Below are 21,409 nucleotides of genomic sequence, written 5' to 3'. Positions count from 1 at the left end.
GATCCAACGTGTGCCCTTCACTCTCGGCCAGCCTCCCTCAGGCACATCCTCACAGGGTCCCAAACCAGCCTCGCCCAAGGACTCGACACTTGACATCCCAACAGAGTCCTCAAGGTCCTGGCTGCCACTTTGGAAGAGAAGAAAGTCACCATCAATTCCCTTCCACCAGCTGCATCTGAAACAATATGGACAACCGTCTTACGTGAAGGAACCAAGGCGACTGCAAGCGGCTCAAATCCAACTGAACGAGATGACTTTGGCCCAAAATTGGCATCACAACCCAGAGACCTGGCCTGGTGCTCTGGTACCCTTCTCTGAAGACAGCATAAATCAAGCTTATGGTACCCTGGCAGGATTCAGTGGATGAGGGTTATGAAACCTAACACTATACTGAGCTGCCAGCTAAAGCACAACGCTGCAGCTGGGACACTGATGACCGACCTGTGGAAGTGGGGGTGAGGTTCTGTGGCAATCCTTACCACCAGGCTGCTGAAAAATGTTGGGAGTCAGGGGATGGGGAAGCCACTGGCTCTGGTTGAGAAAAGGTCTGTGCTGGACCCCAAAGTGTGGGGTCCTCAGGGAAGAGGACAACCCTGCCTTGCATTGTCCTGGGGGAAGGCTGACACTTTTTTATAAGGTGACCCCCCCTGACCAGTCGGGCATGGGACGCAAGCTCAGGGCTGATCACCTGCAGCTGGCCACCGTTGGTTATGGTGTATAATGTTAAGGTCGAAACACCCAAGGAAATTCAGGCACACTACTGAAGATGCGCTCCCAAATTCAGGTTTGTTTTTACCAATGAGTCTTGCATCTGCTATTATTAAAGATCATAACAGCTTGTTTTGTGTTTACTGAGTGGGGGATTCAGTGGTTGAAAGGGACAATCACAGAAGCACAAAGAATCCCACAGGGAGTTTGACCTCACTGAGTTTGTCAATCACTGTTGCCCATTGATGGTTCATGAGCAGACAGTTGGAGGAAATTTTTCTTACAATTTTGTTTTTTGGCCATTGTACTGCCTCTTGCTTTCGTGATTCTTTTGTGTCCAAGTGTGACTAAAAGTCGCCGTGAAAGGACACGTGCTGATGTCACACAGGGGAAGTCAACTTTTGTGTTACATCACTATAAGTCAAGGCGAGACAATCTTAACTATAAATCAACAGATCCAAGTGTGTGTGTACCGTGGGACGGTTGTGATGGGGGGGTTAATCCTGTGAAGTGTCTGTCACAGTGGACTTTTATGTTCCTGTGGTCATTTGGTCATGTTGTCTAGTAAGGCTCGGAATGTACCGTCACCTTGCAAGGTTGTAAAAGGGTGACAAAGCGCGTACTTAGCCAATGAGGGCCGGCGGTGATGCAAGTCGACGGTTGCTAACCGCCGTAAGACCTGACGAAACACTTGAACTTCGCAACCTTGACTCTGCAAACGCTGATTTCTGCACTCGGTGAACCAAAACCGAAACCGGAGCATGGAAGGGGTCAGGCAGGCTCGGAAGACCATTCACAAACAGCAGCAGGAGATAAACAAGCTTCGGAAGGAACAGGAAGAGCTGCAGCGTAACCTGAAGTGCATGTCCCGCCAAAAGCAGGACAGAGAGGACGCAAGGATCCTTCATGCACTTTTGGAGCACAAGGACATACTAGAGGAGGAGTTGGAAAAGGAGAAGCAGCAGCAGAAACAGCTTGAAAAGGAGATCTCAAACATGCATCTTAAACTGGCTGAGGCAAAGAGGGTGAGGATGAAACCTTGCAAAACGCAAATGCCTGAAGCGCAGCGGAAACAGAATACCATATACACCCTGGAAAACAAACTGGACATAGCCTCGACCAGATTCAACATACAGATGGCCAAAAACAGACAGCTGAGGGAGGAACTGCAGAGTTTTCACAAAGAGCTGGACCGACTGCAGCAGCTGCACAGCAAGCTGGTGAAGGAACACCAGGAGATCCGAAAGAATATCGGGGAAATCACCAATCTGTCCAACGCCGCCCACGATGCCAAGGTGGAAGCTGAGTTCAAGTTGAGCATGATGAAGGAGAAGGCTGCAGAGGACCTTGCCAAGTTCAAAGAGGAGATGATTGAACTGGACCGAGTTCTCGGTCCGTGTAACACTTATAAAAAATTAGCGAAGACGTAAAATGTAGAGAGGACATTTTTTTCTTTCTACTGTGCAATTATTTTTCTAATAAAGCAAAGGAATTCTTTAAGTTGGTGTGTGTGCTGATGACAAGGGGAAGGGGTCAGAATAGAAAGGTCGCTGTGGACACTTTGGCCAGTCCCACTCCATGAACAAGACAAGCTGCAGAGGCAGTAAAAACCCACTGGAGTCCAGGATAGAACTGGTCTCATCTCCCCTTTTCTCCATTTTCTGTTTGCAAAAACAACCTCAATGCCTTCAACCTTTTACCTCCTATAAATTGAGACAAGTGATTTCAGCCCAGTTGTTTCATGTCTAGTTTTATTCTGATCTTAAAGTCACTGGAGGATTCCTCATTATTCCTCATTCTGCTTTCCTTAGTTTTTGGTGATGAGAAACTATTTTTGCAACAGAATTATTAGTGTGTAGTGTTTTCACAAGAATATCTTCGATACTATGATGAAAGACCCACACCCCGCCAAGGAATTCTGTATATCTGTCTCATCTTCAGCACAATAGTTCCTGTAGTTCCTCCATCCAAAATGTCTATCATCAAGTTTTCATTTCCCTCGTGTCAGTTTGGTGAGAGGGGTGAAGATATTCTATGTTGGGTAGTTCTTTATTTCTGTTTCTCCATATCCATTGGAACCATTTATTCACACCGACAGGGAAGATCAAGCAGGTGTTTATCAAAATGAGGTCAGAGGTCCTGCAGACTTGGTGGTGATGAGGTATAGTGCTGATTGGTCATCAGGAAGCAGCCTCGGCTTCAGTTTCAAGCTTTTTGTGCTTTTAAACCCACCCTATGACTAATTCACTTCAGTGACTGTGCAGTAAACCTGAGCTGTCAACGGATTCAGGAAGCCCGACCGATCTGGGTACGACATCATGGTCCTGTGACCTGCCTTGGTGGACCTGTGAAGGTGTTGCTCAGCATGGACGCCAGGTTGCCTTCATAACCAGCTGCTTTTAGATGTTGGGGATGGATCAATAAAAAGCCACGCCTTACTGTAATACGTTTTGTTTAGCGGACGCTTCAGCCATTTTTGTTTCCTTGTTTCTTAAATCAAAACCCGAAGCTGCTGTTAATACAAAATAATATCAACGTTATTTCACAATGGTCCTGTCAAGGTCTGTGTATGTATTATACATCAGCACAGAGTGCCAAGGGACCAATCATCCAATGGGAAGCAGTAGAGATGGAAGAAAAACCATGAGCCTTCAAAGCGATGGCAGGTTACAGTCCAACTTTATAATCCTAGTCATGGCCAATTTTCTTCAATAGTTTGGTTCTATTTTGCCATTTTTTTGAACCTTATCATGCTGTGCCCTAAGCCAGGGACCCCCCTCGGACCCAAGACCCCAATATGGAGGTAGAACCCCACGATCGTCTCATTTCTGATTGCCAAGAGGGAATAGGAAGGCAGCACAAAAATGGCATAGAATATGCATTTGGTTTCACAAAAATCCCAGAGTACAAATGTCGCCCCACCCATTTGAAAGTACGTTGTCCAGACTAGGTTTACTCATGCAAATCACAACAGGAGAATATTGACTCGGGAAAAATCCTCCCAATCCAAAAAGTCAGAGTGAAATCACAACCCCCTTTGTCCAATATCAGGGTTTCAGATCTCATCAATGTCCTCGTTGTTTCCAATGTCATCAAACTGGATGTCCTCGTCGTCCCCGGGGCTGAAGACCTCCGCCTCGTTGATAATGGTGTGATCGGGTAGCTCCCCGTAGGCCTTCAGACTGCGAGCCTCGTCCGAGTTGTACTTGAGAATGACGTCGGCCTTGTTGTCCTGGTAATCCCTCAGTCCGACCAGGATGATGTCCGACGTGTTTATCCAAACCTTTTTCCGGAGTTTTCCCCGGATGTGGCAAAGCCTCTTGTTCCCGTCGAGGCACATGGCCTCCAGACGCCCATTCCCCAACATCTTAGTCACCTGGGCGTACTCCTGCCCGTCTTCTTTGAACACCAGCTCCCGCTTTTCTGTTTCGTTTTCGTTCTTCCCGCGACGCCAGTTCTTTCCTCCCTTGCCTTTGTTTTTGGGCATATTGCCTCACAGAACCATTGAACGTTCACCGCTTTGTGACGGGGCGGGTCCGAGGACGTGGTCACCGCCGGCTCGCCGTCCCTGCGCGGTTGACCGGCGGTTGGCCGCCAATTCTCCGCTTTGCCAGATTCCTTTTAAAGTGACCGCGTTCGACTGATGTCATTTTTGCCTCCCCTGTGTTACCTCACAGTCATATGCGGGCGCCATGTGACATCACAGCATCCTCAAAAATCCATTCACCGACAGTTCAGAAGGCGACTGGCAGCATCTTGATTTTGTTTAGGTTTGAACAATAATACAGTGAGAGGCAGCGCAGTCGGTAGCGCTTCTGCCTGACGTCACCCTGGTTCAAGAATAGGTGACCCTGAGTGCAGGATGAGCAGCAGAAGATGGATGGAATACAGTGAGCTCCTCCAGCTGTGACGTCACCACCAGCCCCCAAAGACCCCCCTGTAGTATTTCATCCGTCGGCCGATTCCCCTCAAAGGATGCGCTCCATGTTTACTATGGAGCATAATAAGTTTGGTTGTTGTGACACTTTTATGTGTTCATTTTTATTCATTTAGCTCATTATTTTCATGGTGAGATGGTTGGTTGCTCCTGGTTGCTCTTGATGAGATCTAGAAATGCAATGGCACAACTTGATGGCAACATCCACTAATTTAACCTTTTTGTTCAATGAGACCATTTTTGAAACCTCACTCACTCCTGTTCAAAAAAACCCCGATGGGACGACATGCAACTTCTTGTAATGTCAAATTATTTGGTTTATTAGTTTGAAATGCCTCATTTGGTTTTAGTAACCAGTTAATCAAGAAGGGAACAAAACAAATGCACTTAATGAAGATTCACGAAAGACAGAAAGGAGAAGAATCCAGATGGGTTAAATCAAGCTCTTCAGCTAATTCAGCTCTTCCATCGCCCAGCAGGAGACTGTCACAAAGCCTCGACCGTGCCTCAATTCTGCAGCAGTATAAAAAGTAAAAAAGTATATAAAGAACCCCCCTGTGTGTTTCAACCTTGCTCTAGAAGTACAGTACAGCTTTCAAGCACCAATCGGTGTAGTCGGAAGCATTCATCAGAACATCACAAATTGTACTTTCAACAGCTTCCCAACAGCGTTAGCCACCGGCTTCCAAAACAAGCATAATATGTCATCCATCCCGCTAAGTTAATCCATGTGGGGAGAAAGACAGCAGTGCAGGAGCGTCATATTTCACAGGTATTCCCTCCTGCTGGTGTAGAGCGAATGCCAGCGGTGGCGGAGGGGCCCGCGACTCTGGCGGCAGCCGCCATCGACGCAGATGTAGCCGCTGAAGCAGCAGTGCTTCATGTCGCTGCAGCACACAGCCTGAGGAGCAAAACACAAAATTGAAATACCAGCAGGAGCACCGGCAGTTTACTGATTTACCCGGATATATCGACTCCAGTAGGGAAACTGAAGTGTTCAGATACCAGTGAACGCGTAATGATGTATCTCTAAAGAAAAATATTTCAGGACCGATTATAATATTGGTATTACTGAGCAGTACTTATGTAATACTGCATAAGAGTATGACATGAAGAAACAATAATTTTAAAGAAGGCTGCAGAGAAAGAACCATCCCCTTCTCTGGTATCAATTGAGGATTTTGTGACGTTCAGGTGTACTAGTCTTTTAAGTATTTGGGTTTTGAGTGTATTCCTACATTTGGGACGGGACAGCACCCCCACTCCGTGACGGAGGTCTTGCAGCAGGTCTCCCCGTCCTTGCAGGTGGACTTGTCTTCACATTGGATGGTTTCGCGCTCCGTCGGAAGGTACCGAAGCAAAGGCCCATCGGGCATGTTCGCCATTCTTAGCGCCGCGGCCGGCGCGCAGACGTCTCTTGCAGAGGAACAGTCGCTGCCCTGGGGGCAGTAGTTGTCTTTACCGGGCTGCAGAGGAGCCAGAGAAACATAATGCCCATTTGGTGGAGCACAAAAAATGAAGGTACTAGAAGATCAGAACAATCCTAACCCATCATAACATTAGTATTACTGAGATGAGTTCAATAAAAATTAACAAAATAAACCCTCCGCAGGATTAACCATCGGGATCCAGGTGGAGCCGGAGAGTGTTTGTGTACGCGTGTGCTCACCCCCTGCAGCGAGCAGCAATTCCAAAATTCTGTAGAGGGATTCAAACAGCAGGTCTTGTCCTGAGGGCAGACGTTGCAGGTGTCGCACCGGACTCGCCCTTCATCCTCTCGATCCTCGGCCCGCTCAGTGATGAGGGTCAAGGCTCCGGCCGCTACGGCGGGTCTCTTCTTTTTCATTGCTGTTGAGCCTGAGGGGCTTTTACAGTACAAGGTGGTCAGGTCGCAGATGGTGTCTTCTGGACAGCAGTGTTGGCCGTCATCACAACAAACCGCCTTTGGACAGATGACAAGAAAACACAAGATCGGGGGCTGTTAACAGGGTGTCTGCTCAGTGAGCCCCTCCTGGGGGGAATTATACACACTATCTAGAACCTCAAGACCCACCTATTCCAAACCACCTACAACACCTACAGCTCTTCCCATTAACTATGGGTTTGTTCTATGTTTTTTGTCGTCAACTTGTAAAGCGTCTTTGTGTACCTTGAAAAGCGCTATACAAATCGTATGTATTATTATTATTATTATTATAGATGTTTTTTTTCTCTCTTTGTAGAGGAGTCCTGGGATTATCGGCAGCTTGTTTACTTACATTCTGCATCTTTACATTACACTTGTTCTCATTCTGCGTGTTTATATTCTGAAAATGTATGATCTGCTTGTTTACAATCTCAATGTTTACATTCATGTTTATGGTCTGCTTGTTTACATTTTGAATGTTTTTGTTCCGTCTTATTTACATTCTGGGCGTTTCGATTTGCATGTTTACGTCCTTATTTACACTCTGCGAGTCGAGGATCTGGTTTTCTCGGAGTAACTGAGTAATCTGATGGTGGATTATAATCTGAGTGCAGATTAACCTGTTTTTTTTTTTTTAAGGTCCAGTTAGTTTTTTGAAAAATCTAGCTGAATCATAAGACAGGAGTTGAGATGAACCCCAACCCAACGCCTTCTTCGGCTGAGTATATTCCTGGAAAAAGGTTGTACGATCACATGATGCGAGCGGTTACCTTTGTGAAAGGGCAGCAGTCCCAGTTTCCTGCGCTGTCCTTGCAGCAGGTATATCTGTCAGGACAACTGTGCCTGGAATCGCAAAGAATGTCACCCACCGCTGCCCCTTCCCAGAGGATTGGGGTTTCACTCCGGATCGGGGGCAGGGTGTGTGTGTCGATGCAGCTCTCGGAGGACGGGTCACACGTTGTACCTGCTGGGCAGCAGAAAGTACCACCTTCACAGCAAACAGCCTGAAAGAGATTCACCTGTAGGTTAGACTCTGGAGTCGAAGCTAAGGGGGGGAGACATGAAGGAGGGAGGGGGTTACCTGTGGAAGGGGACAGCAACCCCAGCCTTGCTCTGCGTTTCTACAGCAGGTGAAGTTATCCTGACAGGCAGCTGTTTGGTTGCATTTCACAATTTTATCTGGAAGCAAAAAAAGGACCAGTTGCAACACTCAAGGGATGGCGGACTTAATTTCCGCTGCAGGAAACTCACAAAACATTGCAAAATCAAATGAATACTATGAAGCAGTGCTTTGTGTAGTTGCTAGTGGACTCTGTGTGCACTTCTGGTCTGACTCCACTTTCTTTGAAATCGTTTTGCTGTCATACGAAAACAGAGCAGGTTCCAATCACAACTGAAACTGCGCATGAAGGAGGAACTGTGGAAACTCTGGCCTTTTTCTAACCGACAAACAGCTCCTTTTCCACCCCCACCCCCTGACCTCAGGCCTCCTGCTTAACTTTTTCTTTAAATTCACAAAGTTCATTGGCGGAAGCCGAACGCAAGTCTGACCTCTCTCCGTCTCCCGCTCTGGTGTCCTCCTCCTCGTCGTCTTTCCCGGGAGCTTGATCCGCGCAGGCGTCTCCTCCCCTGATGCCTGGGAGATGCATTTGCTGTGATCTATGTCGCACGTGGTTCCCTCGGGGCAGCAGTGGATCTTGTCGGCACAGCAGATCGCCTGCTCGGACGGTGAAAAACAACAGCCGCGTCACCTAACATCGGGCCTCGGCGGATCGATAAAGTGAGCGCGGCATGACCGATCACCTGTCAACCACAGGGTCAGCTGCCAGTTAGGCCAAACGTTCACTCTCATTCACCCCTACAGACAATATGGAGTTTGCAGTGAACCTTCTGTGTTCAGTCCATGGGTTGGAAAGTGTCCGTTGAGAAGAACCCTGCGGTTCTGAAGCATAAGCGTTGGAATATGAAGCCGCTTGAAAGAGGAACTGGAACCAAAACTAGGAAACTGGGGATTGCCCATCTGGGTACCTTTTCAATAGGACAGCATCCCCAGTCACCGTCCAGTGTCTGGCAGCAGGTTGTTTTGTCCGGACACTCTGTCTGTTTGTCCCCGCACAGAACCACAGACACGTTTTCTGCAGAGGAAACCCCCGGGTTAAAGAACGTGTCCCTGCTGAGGAGAGTGAAGCGGCAAAGAGGAAGTGGCCGTACCTTCCTGGATGCAGGAGCGTCCGTCTGCGCTGCAGTGATGGCCCTCGGGACAGCAGTGGGTCCCGTCGGGGCAGGAGACACCCTGCGCGGGGCAGGAAGACAGGCCGTCACAACACACTAACCCAAGGCAGCAGCAGCTGATCAGAATCAGAAGTTTTGTATAAATGTTTTCTTTTTTTTCTGGTGAAAAATGATTGAAATTCAGTTACCTTTACCCACTGAGTCACAAGACCAAACAGGGGAAGTTTCAGAATAAGATCACATTTGAAAATGTCTCGCCTGATTCGTCAACACCACTGTTTCACTTCTTTTCATGCATCCAATGCAGCCGATCAGCTATCAGATCATCTGCTGATCACATTATTGACAATCTAAGCTGATCCTTAATGCAAAACTTTTCACTTTGATTTAAAATCAGTTCAACTCTAACCAATAAACTGGTAAACAAGACTAGCATCATCTATCTCAACCTTCAAGAAACAGGTAAAAACTGTTCTCTTTCAGGACTTTTTACTGCGCTGATGCCCCAGATCAGGTTAGGCAGCAAGTTTGACTATGCAGTGTGTATGTGTGTGTGTGTACGTTTGTGTATGTTTTGACCAAAAAAAAAAAAAAAAAAAAACCTCACTAACCCAAGCTTACTGTTCTGTATATTTCCTGTGCATCGTGTATTTGCAGTCCCTATGTCCTCTATTGTAAGTCACTTTGGATAAAAGCGTCTGCTAAATGCAATGCAATGTAATGTAATGTAATGTAAACTGTGAGCGACAAAATTCAACAGTTGACTGATGAATTATTTAAATACATGAATTCATTGATGTATTCAATGCAGTCTCAGAAGGGCACAAGCCAGTGTGTTTTTGAGCCAATCCCAACCCTGGGTAAATGCATGGGGTTGCATTATTATTAGGTTATTTATTCCCACTTCCCCTAAAGGGCTCGCTTCTCTGCTCACCTGAGCCAGGGGGCAACAGCTATATCCCGAGAAGGTGCTCAGACAGGTATATTCAGCCGGGCACAAAGACCGATCGGGGCAGATGGAGCTGTCTTTCTCCCCCATGAATGACTGGATCATCCTGAAAGACTGGTGGGACAAAAGAGGGGAGGTGGAAACCGTCTCACCAATCAGCGGATGATTTGATATCCGAGCAATATCAGCAGTTATTTCTGGAGAGACTGATCGTAGTGAGGTTCAGGGTCTTTGACACCCCAGGTGCCGACCTGATGACCTACCCGTCCTGGTCTTTCCAGGTCCTCATCAGCACGAAGCAGCGCCAGCAGGGCCCAGCAGGTTACGGCCCAGAGGAACATGTTCAGGCCGCAGAGACAGAAAGTGAAAGCTGCTGATTTCCCTCTTCGCTCAGCAGATCACCTGATAGGAAAAAATTTTTAACTGAACACAGTCTGGGTCTGAAGTTTTTTATCGAAAAAAAATCTATTATCAATTAATAAAAAGTACTTCCTGGTACCTTAAACCTGCAAGTTCCTTCTACCTTTTTTTCTTTTTTTTAAATTCAGGTTAAACTCATCGTTTGGACAAAAGAATGCCAAATTTTCTCAAATATCCAAGCAGATCATAATAATTTGCAAATAGATTATTCACAATAAAATTCATAGATGACGATGACATGCAGAGATTGCATGCAGAGATATTAAGACCGATGTCTGCTGGTCTGATCAATCACAGGAGGATCCATATTTTAAGAATCAAAAACGTTTATTTCCAAGCCAAAGGAGGTGGAACGTACCTTCTTGCTGTAAGAATGGCGTGGTTCTAGGCTGCAATCTCATGTGTGCAATCTCTTTTGTTCCGTCTATGAGACACCTCCCTCTCAGGAAGTACATGAAAAAAAGGTGTTGGAGCAGAAAGTGGTTCCTCATTTTTACGTAAGCTCCACTTCCTCTAATCGAGACTTATAGCGTCAGTTTCACCTTAAAATGTTCTTATTAATTAAATGACAAACTCGAAACAAAAGAATCACACAGTGGACTGGAGGCTCAAATTCAGAGGGGGCATTATGTTCTAGGATTCTTTATTTCTTCTAATCCTATCTACTCTAATATGATAACAAATGACATGTTAAAAAAAACATTGATCCAAACTTTCGGGATAGGGTTAGGGTTAGATATCCTCCTTTTAAAGCTGCAGTAAATCCTCCCAGATGAATGAAGACACTGCTCATTTAACTTAGTTTAAATTTGACACTTCAATGAGGGCAAAGAAAACCAAGAGAACCTGGAGAGCTGAAGGACTTAAATAAAAAAATAAAGAAATAAATAGCACAAATGCAAAGGCCAATATCTTTCTGAACTTGTACTAAGCATGGATAAATGCAGAGGGTTGCAAATATGCTAATCGAACCTGCAAATCTCATGCCAGATCAGTTCAGGTTCAGGTTAACAATGACTGCCATTGGTGCCGATAAGCTACAGGGGACCAGTGAAAATTGGGCAACTGTGGGTCAAAGAAGGAGAGGTGGAAGGTGTGTTTGGAAGCAGAGAGGAGAGACAAGAGTCTGGGAATGGGAGTAAGGACTTTGAGTATTTGGCCGATGACAGGAAAAGCTAGAGACCTGGTTGACATGATGCAGAGAAGTAAGGTGAATATACTGTGTGTCTAGGAGACCAAATGGAAAGGTAGCAAGTTCAGAAAATTAAGTGCAGGTTGGTGCAGATTGTTAACTTTGGTTGTTGACTTTGCAAAAAGGATAGAAATGGGTGCAGTGAATATTTTTTTCCAGAAGGGGCAGGAACCTAGGGTAACTTATTTGAGGAGAGGTAGGAGCAGGCAGGTAGACTACATCTTGTAAAGACACTGTAATATAAAGGGGATCAATGACAGCGAAGTGCTGGTAGGAGAGAGTGTAGTTAGACCTCAAAGGATTGTGGTTTGTGGGATGAATTTGGTGACAATGAAGCTATGGTAAAGTACGAGGAAGTCTGGATTGGCAGAGAAGCGTGTTAGATCGGTGCAGGACATGTATGCGAGTTGTGAGACAGTGGTGAAGTTCTGTCAGTGTGACAGAGAGGTTCATGGTAGAAGTGGGACTGCATCAGGGGTCATCCCCGAACCCCCTCTGGTTTGCAGTGGTGATGGACATGCTGACAGATGAGGTTAGACAGGAATCTGCTTGGATAACAATATGTGCAGATGACACCGTGACAATCTGCCGTGAGAGCAGGGAACAGGTGGATGAAAATTCAGAGGTGCAGCTGTGCTCTTCATTGAGAGAAATGAAGAATGGGGAGTGGAGATTAAGAAGGTGGAGGGTTTTAAGCACTTGGGGATAAGGTCAAAGTTCTGTTTCCATTCTATTTTCTGAGAGTCCCTGTACTTTTCCACTTCTCTTCTGATACATCCCCCCATTTCTGCACTTTTCCAGTTCTTTCCCATGAGACACAACCCTGCTGATGCTCTCACAGTCTTGCAACGGCCTTGAACGGTCACTGTCTCACATCCCATTTTTATCAGTTTCAACACCTGTTTTGTGGGCAACATCATACTTCTTAATGCCTGAATTGTTTGAACTTTTGCATAAGAGACTCACTATAACTAATAAACAGAGTCCTGCTGGGAGAAAAGTAGACTGTCTCTGTCTCTGTTTCTCTCTGCTCCCCATAACTACGAACTATCCATCAATCCATCCATCCATCGCTTATCCAGAGTCTGGTCGCGGGGGCAGAAGCCAGAGCAGTGAGGGCCAGACCTCCTTCTCCCTGGCCACATGGTTCAGCTTCACTGGGTGAACCCTAAGGCGTTCCCAGATAATATAGGCCTCATCCACCATTGGTAAGGAGATCCAGACCCTGGTCTTGGACAGAGCGCAAGGAGGGCCTACCATGGTTCCCAGGGGTCACCACCACTAGACCACCACTCCCCTCAAGACCCTCCTCAACAGCGACCTCTGTGGGGGAAAAGACAAAAGGAAAATAAGTTATCTTCATTATTTCATCTGTTATTAGGGGTGTCCACCTTGACCGATGACGATAAGCAACAGGAGAGTCAACTGTCCAGAACAATGGTGTAGAAAAGAGGTGAAAAAATGGGTTCAAGTAGGTTGAAACGGGTGGAGTAATGTGTCAGGGGTGATGGGTGATAAAAGAATATTGACAACAATAAAAGGAAAGGTGTTAAGACAGTGGTGAGACCAGTGTTGCTGTATGGACTAGAAACTGTTACAATGACCAAAAGACAGGAGGCAGAGCTACAGGTTGCAGAGATGAAGATACTAAGGTTCTCTTTGGGAGTGACCAGGATGCATAGGACTGGGAATGGGTCCATCAGAGGGACAGCACATGTTAGATGTTTCGGAGAGAAGGTCAGAGAAGCCAGACTGAGATGGTTCAGTCATGTACGTAGGAGGGAGATTGAATATTATAGTGAGTTACGAATGTTAATGTTATGTTAATCCTTATTTTCTGTGTGATTTGGGGGTTGCTGGGAATAATGTGGGTGTGGTTTGTCATTGCGTCACCAATCTACAACACATCCGCACCATCGTTCCGATTGGCTGAACCGATTCACGCCTGCGCAGATCTATGCACCCGTCTGCGGAAGTTATAAATTCAGTGCGTGCGTAAGTGTTATGACTCCCGCTAAGGTCTGGTTGGAAAGTATGTCTCCTGGTTTCCCAGAATGGGGGAGCCAGGTCGCCGGAGGCCCCGCGTCGTCTCCGCGACAGTAGCGAAGGTGGAAAGATGGACGAAGACGGACGCGTTCCTCTACGACGCCTGACGCCCCCGGCGAAGTGAGAAGTCAGTGTCGTTAGCGAGGTTAGCGGGCGAGCTTGTGCAACACGCGCTAGCTTAAACATGCTAACTGGTTAATGTTTTAAAGACGTGTTTTTTAGCAACTATTTTCGAATTCACTGTCTGGAATTCATCTGTAGTCTGGTCCTCTCGACCGTAAATAAAGCGAGTCTAGCGTTGTCTAGTGACAAGTTGGCTAACTGTCTAGTAGAAGAGTAAAATAAACACCTGATTCTGACCCAAAGCAAACAGAGGCCTTAGCAACCATGCTGCGGCTACGGGCTACTTCAGCTCAACTCATGTACACTCAAAACCCAACGTTTTTTTGACGTGAATCAAACGAACTCATAATCAAGTCAGCTCGCTTCCAGTTAACGGGACGTCCTAGTGGTGAAGGTGACACCAATGACGCAACTCGCTCTGTCAGAACGCCCCTTTAATACTTCGTTTTCAAGAATGTGTAGGGGCCATGTGGTTTAATAAATCGTTACAATCCTCAAAGCTGTCACTGCCACCTTCTGTGACGCCACAAAGGGGTCCTGGAGAGCAGTGATGGCGGATAGGGGGCGCAAAGAAGACAGAGCATGTAGAGTTAAAGTTATAAGCTGGGGTAAAGAGAAGGCTGTTTCCTTTTAAACTTCATCCATGTTGTGCTCTTTGTAGTCAGAAGCAGTGACATGGGGAGTAGTGATGTCACTGGAAGTGCAGATAGCGAGGGAGGTGGGGGTGAGAGATGTTTTCTTCTCAAACAAGAAACACATCCAACAGGCATTCCCATCTACTAGACGTTCTGTATTTGTTTTGTTTCATTGAGGGATTGTAGTTCAACCTCCAGGTGGCTTAATACCATAAGTATTTAAAAATGGTAAGTAATTGTAATAATAAAAATTGAATGAAGCAAAGAGTGTGGTTGAATTACTTAAAAACTCATGGTTAATTTGAAAAAAATTGAGCAGAATTAGTGCCTCTCTTGATTGCCTGGAGCTCGGTCCTGTCCAGAGGAGTGAGCTGCATGCGGTTTGACTGTTCCAAAACTGGATATATCACACAGCTTTCAGGTGACTTGTCTTTTACTAAGCAAAACGGGTTTCAGGTTGTGCCTCTTCGGCAGTTGTGTTTGGAGATAGCAGGCGTGCGTTTTTCTGATAAGGTATCAGACTTCGAAACAGCAACCCCACCTTGTCTGTCTCTGTTCCCAACAGTGGGGTAACCCCCCAGGCCTAGGCTTGAGTGAGCTCCCTGAACACTGTAACCTAATTTCTGTTGCTGACGTCACAGAGCACTTTCTCTGACCTCAGAACACACAACACCAGCCACAACCTCGTTACAGGACTTTCACAACATAACAATGACAGACCTGGTTTCTTACACAAGGCAAGGCAGGTGTTTGGTGTTAGACAGGGTGAGGACCCCCACACCCTGTCCCCCAGTTTAGTCACTTCATGGTCTTGTCTTGGTCTGCCAGGTGGGAAGAATGGCGGAGCGAGCCATCCACAGCTCCACTGCCACCATCTCTCCGGTGCAACAGATGGTGGCCTCTGGTACCGGAGCCCTTGTCACATCAATCTTTGGTGAGATTCTTGAAAAGATTTGAAAAACATGCATTTTTATGGCTTATAAATTCAGATTTTTATGTCACAGTTTGATATGTAAATCAGCAGAAAAAGCAGAAAAGCTTTCTCACTTGAATCTTAAAACTTCATTTGGTTAATTGTGCCAGGTTACAGTACTTTTAAAAATTACTTGTGAAAAATGATGTTGATTGGTTCCATATCATCCAGCCCCAGTGTCTCTGAAGGTTTATCAAGCAACTTGCTGCAAAGTTGGATGTGTCACTTCAGCCAGTTGATTTGTTCACAGTCACGCCCTTGGACGTGGTGAAGATCAGGCTGCAGGCTCAGCAGACGCCCTTCCACCAGGGTACGACCGCTGCTTCTTCCCTGCTCATGTCTAATCTGGCATTGCACCTTTTTCCAAAGCTGCTGCACGTAGGACATTAACCACCATTTACACTCCTCTCTATCCTCCTGCTGCTCTCCTGCATAGCTTTCACTTCACTTGAATCTGCTTCATGGGACGGCGTTCTGCGCCCGTCCAAATGTGAGTATCCAGTGCACTATTGCTAACATGCATCTAACAAGCTCCTGTGTGCAATTGCATGCTCCAGAACAATTTAGGGAGGACAAAAGAAGCATACATCTTCACACATCCTAACCCCGCTGCCTCTGTAAAGGATTAACCCTGACAATGCTCATTAACCTGCAAAATTCATGCTTTTATTCACTTCAGTTCAAATTGCACTGAAACTCAAAACCCTTTACCACACTGAACATGATCAGGCAACTTTGAGCTCAAAAGCAATCAGACCAGAAACTTTCCAGCGAAATCCAAGCAGTTCTCCGGGCACATTTCACCCATCCACTTTCAGCTTTCTTCTTTCCTGGAAGGTTTCTTTCCCTGTACTCTGCCCTGATCCTGCTGCCACCTAATTTAGTATGAGTAACTGAACGATTGGAAAGAATATGATTTGCTACTGGGGACACAGCAGCATGTGGATGTCCTCCTTGGTTCCTGCAGAAAAGGGGACAAACTGCAGCTGACTAGAAAATACAAAAACTGAAGAGCAGAGTTACACTTAATTTTATCAATACCCAAATACACACACACACACCTCCAGTCAGTTCCTCTGTCAAGTTAAGCAGATCACTTACGAAAATTTGTGTGTTTCTTATTCAAGCCTTTAAAGCTGCTACCTGGCGATGATGGTAAATGACAAGTAGCTGTTGATTGGTCTGTGTCTTCCAGGGAAGTGTTTTCTGTATTGTAACGGGCTGATGGATCACATCTACGTATGTCAGAATGGAGGCAGCTGCACTAGCTGGTACAAGACGCCAACACACTTCAGTGGGACTCTTGTGAGCATCTGGACTTTGTTCCGCTGCTTTGCAGATAGTTAAAATGTGTTTTCCCAGTCAATCAATGGCTATATCATCTGTTCTAGGATGCATTTGTGAAAATCACTCGCCATGAAGGGTTCCGGTCTCTGTGGAGCGGGCTGCCGCCAACGCTGTGAGTACCTCACCGTTCAGCAGTGTAGAGGGTTACAGTTCTCAGAGGCCCAGGTCGGCCTGCACAGAGCAGGTCATGTGGTTTCTGTCTGTTTTCACATATCAGATCTGCAGATTGAACTCATTAGGCTTTTAAGTTTGTTAGCAAGATTTCTTCTTGCCCAAGAAGCAAGAATTTTTTGTCTTTTTGTTATGTTCTAATCACATAATTACAAGCATAGGCAATGAGCTGAGGCTTCAATCTCAGCAGCTTGTTTCTGGACAAGAAGCTGTCTATTTGCTTTCAGTTAAGAGACTGATCTAGAACGTTGTACTTCCTGTGTCTTCCTGTGTCTGTGTTGTGCATGCGCACTTAGGATCATGGCGGTACCTGCCACAGTCATCTACTTCACCTGTTATGACCAGCTCCGGGACCGCCTGAGATACGGCTTGGGGTTCCAGGGAGACTACGTCCCCCTTTTTGCAGGAGGTCTGGCCAGACGTAAGTTCACAAAAACTTCCTCCTAACTTAATGGACCCTGCGCTGGATCTAAAGCTTATGTGAAACATGGTTCCGGAATCAGCAGGGTCATTGAAGTTGGTTCCCCCCAGCATTTCTCAGAACATTTTCCTGCCAGAGGTTTGAGAAGAGATAAACCCCCAGAATCTTTTGGCTCATTGAAAACATGAACCCTGGATTCATCTGCGAGAGGACCGGGCTTTTGTGCTACCTGATATTTATCCATTCCAGTTGCTCACATTGGATGCCAAAACTGTTGTCAAATCATGTCATGGCAACTGGACTTGGGGTTTTCTTCTCAAAGATGTTCCACCTCTCTTAGGAGAGGCTTCTTCAATTGTAATAGACTGTCGGTGCTTCTGGTATCTAATACAGGACAACCCCCTGGGCTTGGGCATTGGCCGTTTTTTTTTTTTTTTTTTTTTTTTTCATTATTTAGTTATTTGTTTTGTAGCCCCTAGGTTGAATGGGTTTGTTATGTTAATGCATTGTTTCTCAATTTGGGTGGCTTGTGCGTGACCCTGGGGAACATGCTTATGGTGTAGCGTTAGCTATGTGGTATAGGCGAGAGTGTTGCTGTGAGAGTGGAGTGGAGTGGGGGGGGGGGGGCACAAAATGTTTTCTTCCTCCTGGGGAAGAACCCTCATAGAATAGTTACCAAAGCACACTATCCTATAAAAAGTAGAAAGGCAGCACTTTGATCTGAACTGAGGCCATGTTATTGTCTTTTGTGTTTCACAATCAATACCAGCACGGTTTAAAAGTCTGGAGCTCCAAAGCCTGCCAAAGCCTGTCTGGCCATCTGTGGAGGCCTGCACCATCGGGGCTAGGGAGGGGACCCACCTCAAACGCAGCTCCGAAGCTCTCCGCATGTCAGCCCGGCTTTCTGTTTAACTGAGCTGCCAGAAAGCCGGGGAGCTTAAAAGTGGCCTGCCCAGTATTAACTCATGATTCGCATCCCTGTGTTACAGTAGGAGCGGTGACGGTCATCAGCCCCCTGGAGCTGGTCAGGACCAAGATGCAGTCACGTCGGCTGACCTACGGCGAGCTGGGGGCGTGTATTCGCTCCGCTGTGGCGCAAGATGGCCTGCTGTCACTGTGGCGGGGCTGGGGACCCACTGTCCTCAGGGACGTCCCCTTCTCAGGTGAGACAACCGCAAAACAAACCCTTAAACAACAAATTATACAAAGAGTTAGTATCAGTGACATGTGGCTCTTTCTTTGTAATGGAAGTCAAACAATGACCCTCCAGGTTTCATCGTAATCCTTTGACCAGCAGGATCACAAACAGACGACAGGCTTTTTTCTATGGATATTAACAAACTGTCAAGCCCGGGAGAGCTTCTACCACTGTTACCAAGGAGCCGCAGGAGGAGTTTAAGGAAAATAATATCCCTGACTATCATGAACTGAGCTGCGCCTCTTTTTGTGTCTGTAGCCCTCTACTGGTTCAACTATGAACTGGTGAAAGGCCGTCTGTGTGAACAGGCCCAGACGCCCCAGGGCAGCTTCTCCATCAGCTTCGCCTCTGGAGCCATCTCTGGAACGGTGAGAAGTCCACGCCAACTCCAACACAGCAATACACGCCAAGGTTTCACTACAGTCCAATGGGAAATGTATCAGTCCTGGAGGCTGATGGGGTTTGGAAAATTTGACCCACAGTGTGCAGGAATTTTGGGCTTTATGTAGAAATGTCATGAGAACCCTCTCCAAATGTTGCCTTTAGAATTCACAGCAGGAAGTGGCTGCAGAGGACACATTCTCCCAGCAGATTTGAAATCTGAATCCTGGTGATTAAAGTTTCGGATAACAAAACCAGGCTGATGTTGAAAAACGTCCTGGTCGTTTAGATTTTTATAAATTGTAGTAGAGCTCAAACCAGGAGGGTTGACAGAGTTGATGTGGCGCTCTCAGGGCGGTGACCACTTCAAAGGCCCAAGTTTAGTTAAGAGTCAGTATCAATTACCTAATCAATAAAACCCTAATACGCTTCGCTCCAAGCCCTGGGATAGATAGAATTGAATATTGCTGTAATCATCCCACAGTGGTGAAATTTCAATATGTAAGCCTAGAAACGGCATTAAATGTACAAACTGCCGGCACGTTTCTGTGTTTCTCCGTGGTAGCCTGCACCATCCTGTGCTGTCATGACATCATCATGTCTGTCTTGGGTGTCGTAGGTGGCTGCCATCCTGACGCTGCCCTTTGACGTGGTAAAGACCCGCAGGCAGATCCAGTTGGGGGAGATGGACAGTCTGGAAGGTCGGTGTCTGCTTCCTTTCTGCTGATAACCTCACCCGGGAATCCTTAAGTGGTGTTGACCTGGTCCTGGAAAGAACTTGGAAAATGACTTGAAAACTAGATCGTCCTGGAAAACCTTTGATCAATCTGCAAAATCAGCCCGGGGTCTAAGTTGTTATTCACAGACTCGTCTCCTAGTGAGCGCAGACATTTAGCATTGCAAGACTATATTGGATCTGAAAACTCAACTTGATTGTAATTATTGTAAAAGTGTGAATATTCAGTCACTGAGTCCTTAGACAGCTATAGTCTGAAGATGGACGGCCTCACAGAGAGGGAGTTCTTCCCATTCAGTCCTGACTGTCACTTACGAAGGTCTTGTCGAAAGTCTCCCCTCATTTAACACAAGCTCCTAGCACCATGACTAGGATTGATCTGATATAGAAACACATACGAACACGAAGCAACCACAAAACAAACCGATATCAGAACTCAAATTTGTATCAGCGACCGGACTGCTCTGACGCATGTAGGTTTTTAACCCGGGCGAGAAATGCAATCATCTATCTGTTATGAGAATAAGAGCGCCAAAACCATGGCTCTGTCCTGTACAGGCGAGGTCTGCTGGCAGGAGGCAGCGACCGGTGACTGCAGGAACAGTCCAGATCTGCTTTTGCTTTCCATAGGTCCTCACCTTGTCCTGCCTTTTCATTTGGTATCAGTTGTTTGATGGTGATTATCTCTTCTCAGTTTCCCTGCGGAAAACCACTTCCACTTGGCAAATCATGAAGGAAATATGGACTGAAATGGGCTACAGGGGCCTTTTTGCAGGTACACAATCCCCCACGCGAAAAATACAGCCCCCCCTGGTCTGGAGGGTGAAACTAAAGCGGAACGGTGTCGTTGACAGGTTTCATGCCGAGGGTGATCAAGGTGGCTCCAGCCTGCGCCGTCATGATCAGCACCTACGAGTTTGGAAAGGCCTTCTTCCAGAAGCTCAACCTGGACCAAGAGCGACTTGCAGCCTGAAGAAGGTCACAGCTCCATGGCAGAATTGACCCCCTGGTTGGCTGAAGGGGGATCCTGAGGAACAGGATTTGGCATCATGAGATGCATCAGATCTGAAGGACAGACCTAGATGTTTGGAGCCATGGTTGATGATAGTTATGAACATTTTACCGGAATCCTGAGAGGAGGAGGGTGAGGAGAATGGCAGAGTCTGAACCTGACTCAGGATCGAAAAGTACAGATCAAGACCATTTTGATTCTCACGATTAAGAAGTTATGTTCCAGTAAGGTTTTCATCTAAACTTGAAACATTGACTGGCTTCTGCAGGACGCCACTGTAGGGATCCATTTTGATGCCCTTCCTTCAGAACTGCAGCACCAGTTGGTGCAAAATGTTCCGATTTCCTGACATTTGATTGCCTGACAAACTGCATGAAGTGTTCTCCCAGTTCTCCCCGCATCATCATTACCACATCACATGCACTAGCAACCATAGTCTCCAGGACTTGTCTACTAGGTAGATGATTGACCAATATGCTTCATGTGCTACATTATGGGGAACTGAGTGGCGCTTAAGATTTCCTCCTGTAGCTACAACCTGAGACATCAATGTTCATTGAATGTTTGTCTTTTTTTTTTTCTTTTTTTCTTTTTCGTTTTTTCCCCGGTTGGGAGGAAGCCATAACATTTGACAACATCTGACCCGATGATGTGAAAGTCAGCTTTGCTGGAGCCAGAAGGACAGACTTCTGATGCCTACAATTTTTTTTTTTTTTTTTAAATCCGACCATTTATGCTGTCGGGAAAAAAGAATTTCCGTTTGTGACCGAAGGTGTTGCGTGAATAAATCTTTGTTGCCTTTTCTGCAAAGATGGAATGCCCTTACATTTCTTTATTAAGCAAAAGGCAATAAACAACTGAAACATTTTTATGTGATGTAAATTTGATTCTTAAGGATTATAAGTCAAATAAAGTTAAACAGATTAATTTGAATAGTTAGGTTTAATAGAAAGTCAAAAGTCCAGAGCAATGGGGAGTGTGGGAGAGAGTTGAAGAGACAGGCTCAAACAGGTTGGAATGGG

The 21,409-nt window shown here is 46.2% G+C and overlaps 3 protein-coding genes across 5 annotated transcripts; 1 reads left to right on the top strand and 2 right to left on the bottom strand.

Annotated features, from left to right (window-relative positions):
• Positions 1-3,763: 3,763 nt before the first annotated feature.
• On the bottom strand, positions 3,764-4,195 carry LOC147217542 (eukaryotic translation initiation factor 1A, X-chromosomal-like). The gene has a single exon (XM_086175943.1). It carries the CDS (start codon positions 4,193-4,195, stop codon positions 3,764-3,766), a length of 432 nt encoding a protein of 143 aa, XP_086032069.1.
• A 752-nt stretch (positions 4,196-4,947) lies between these two features.
• On the bottom strand, positions 4,948-10,616 carry grna (granulin a). The gene is made up of 11 exons (XM_086175585.1): positions 10,511-10,616; positions 9,996-10,134; positions 9,718-9,846; positions 8,763-8,844; positions 8,580-8,686; positions 8,103-8,268; positions 7,633-7,730; positions 7,322-7,555; positions 6,315-6,587; positions 5,884-6,111; positions 4,948-5,546 (listed from the first exon to the last, which is right to left on the bottom strand). Exons 2-11 carry the CDS (start codon positions 10,071-10,073, stop codon positions 5,412-5,414), a joined length of 1,530 nt encoding a protein of 509 aa, XP_086031711.1. The 5' UTR covers positions 10,074-10,134; positions 10,511-10,616; the 3' UTR covers positions 4,948-5,411.
• Positions 10,617-13,321: 2,705 nt separating this feature from the next.
• Positions 13,322-21,253, top strand: slc25a39 (solute carrier family 25 member 39). Of its 3 annotated transcripts, none has more exons than XM_086175581.1 (12): positions 13,322-13,517; positions 14,977-15,082; positions 15,372-15,431; positions 15,558-15,611; positions 16,317-16,426; positions 16,513-16,580; positions 16,936-17,060; positions 18,050-18,223; positions 18,517-18,626; positions 19,259-19,340; positions 20,070-20,150; positions 20,230-21,253. In XM_086175581.1, exons 2-12 carry the CDS (start codon positions 14,986-14,988, stop codon positions 20,346-20,348), a joined length of 1,080 nt encoding a protein of 359 aa, XP_086031707.1. In that variant the 5' UTR covers positions 13,322-13,517; positions 14,977-14,985; the 3' UTR covers positions 20,349-21,253. The 3 variants fall into 3 exon arrangements, with proteins under 3 accessions (XP_086031707.1, XP_086031708.1, XP_086031709.1); XM_086175582.1 differs by having other exon boundaries at positions 13,322-13,535; XM_086175583.1 differs by lacking the exon at positions 15,558-15,611 and having other exon boundaries at positions 13,322-13,535.
• Positions 21,254-21,409: the final 156 nt, after the last annotated feature.

This window comes from Fistularia commersonii, chromosome 28 (assembly GCF_037954325.1).
Source record: "Fistularia commersonii isolate RoL2024-O1a breed Wild chromosome 28, RoL_Fcom_v1.0, whole genome shotgun sequence".
NCBI lineage: Eukaryota > Metazoa > Chordata > Actinopteri > Syngnathiformes > Fistulariidae > Fistularia > Fistularia commersonii.
Note: the sequence above shows the minus strand (reverse complement) of the source record. Positions and strands in the feature narration are given on the sequence as shown.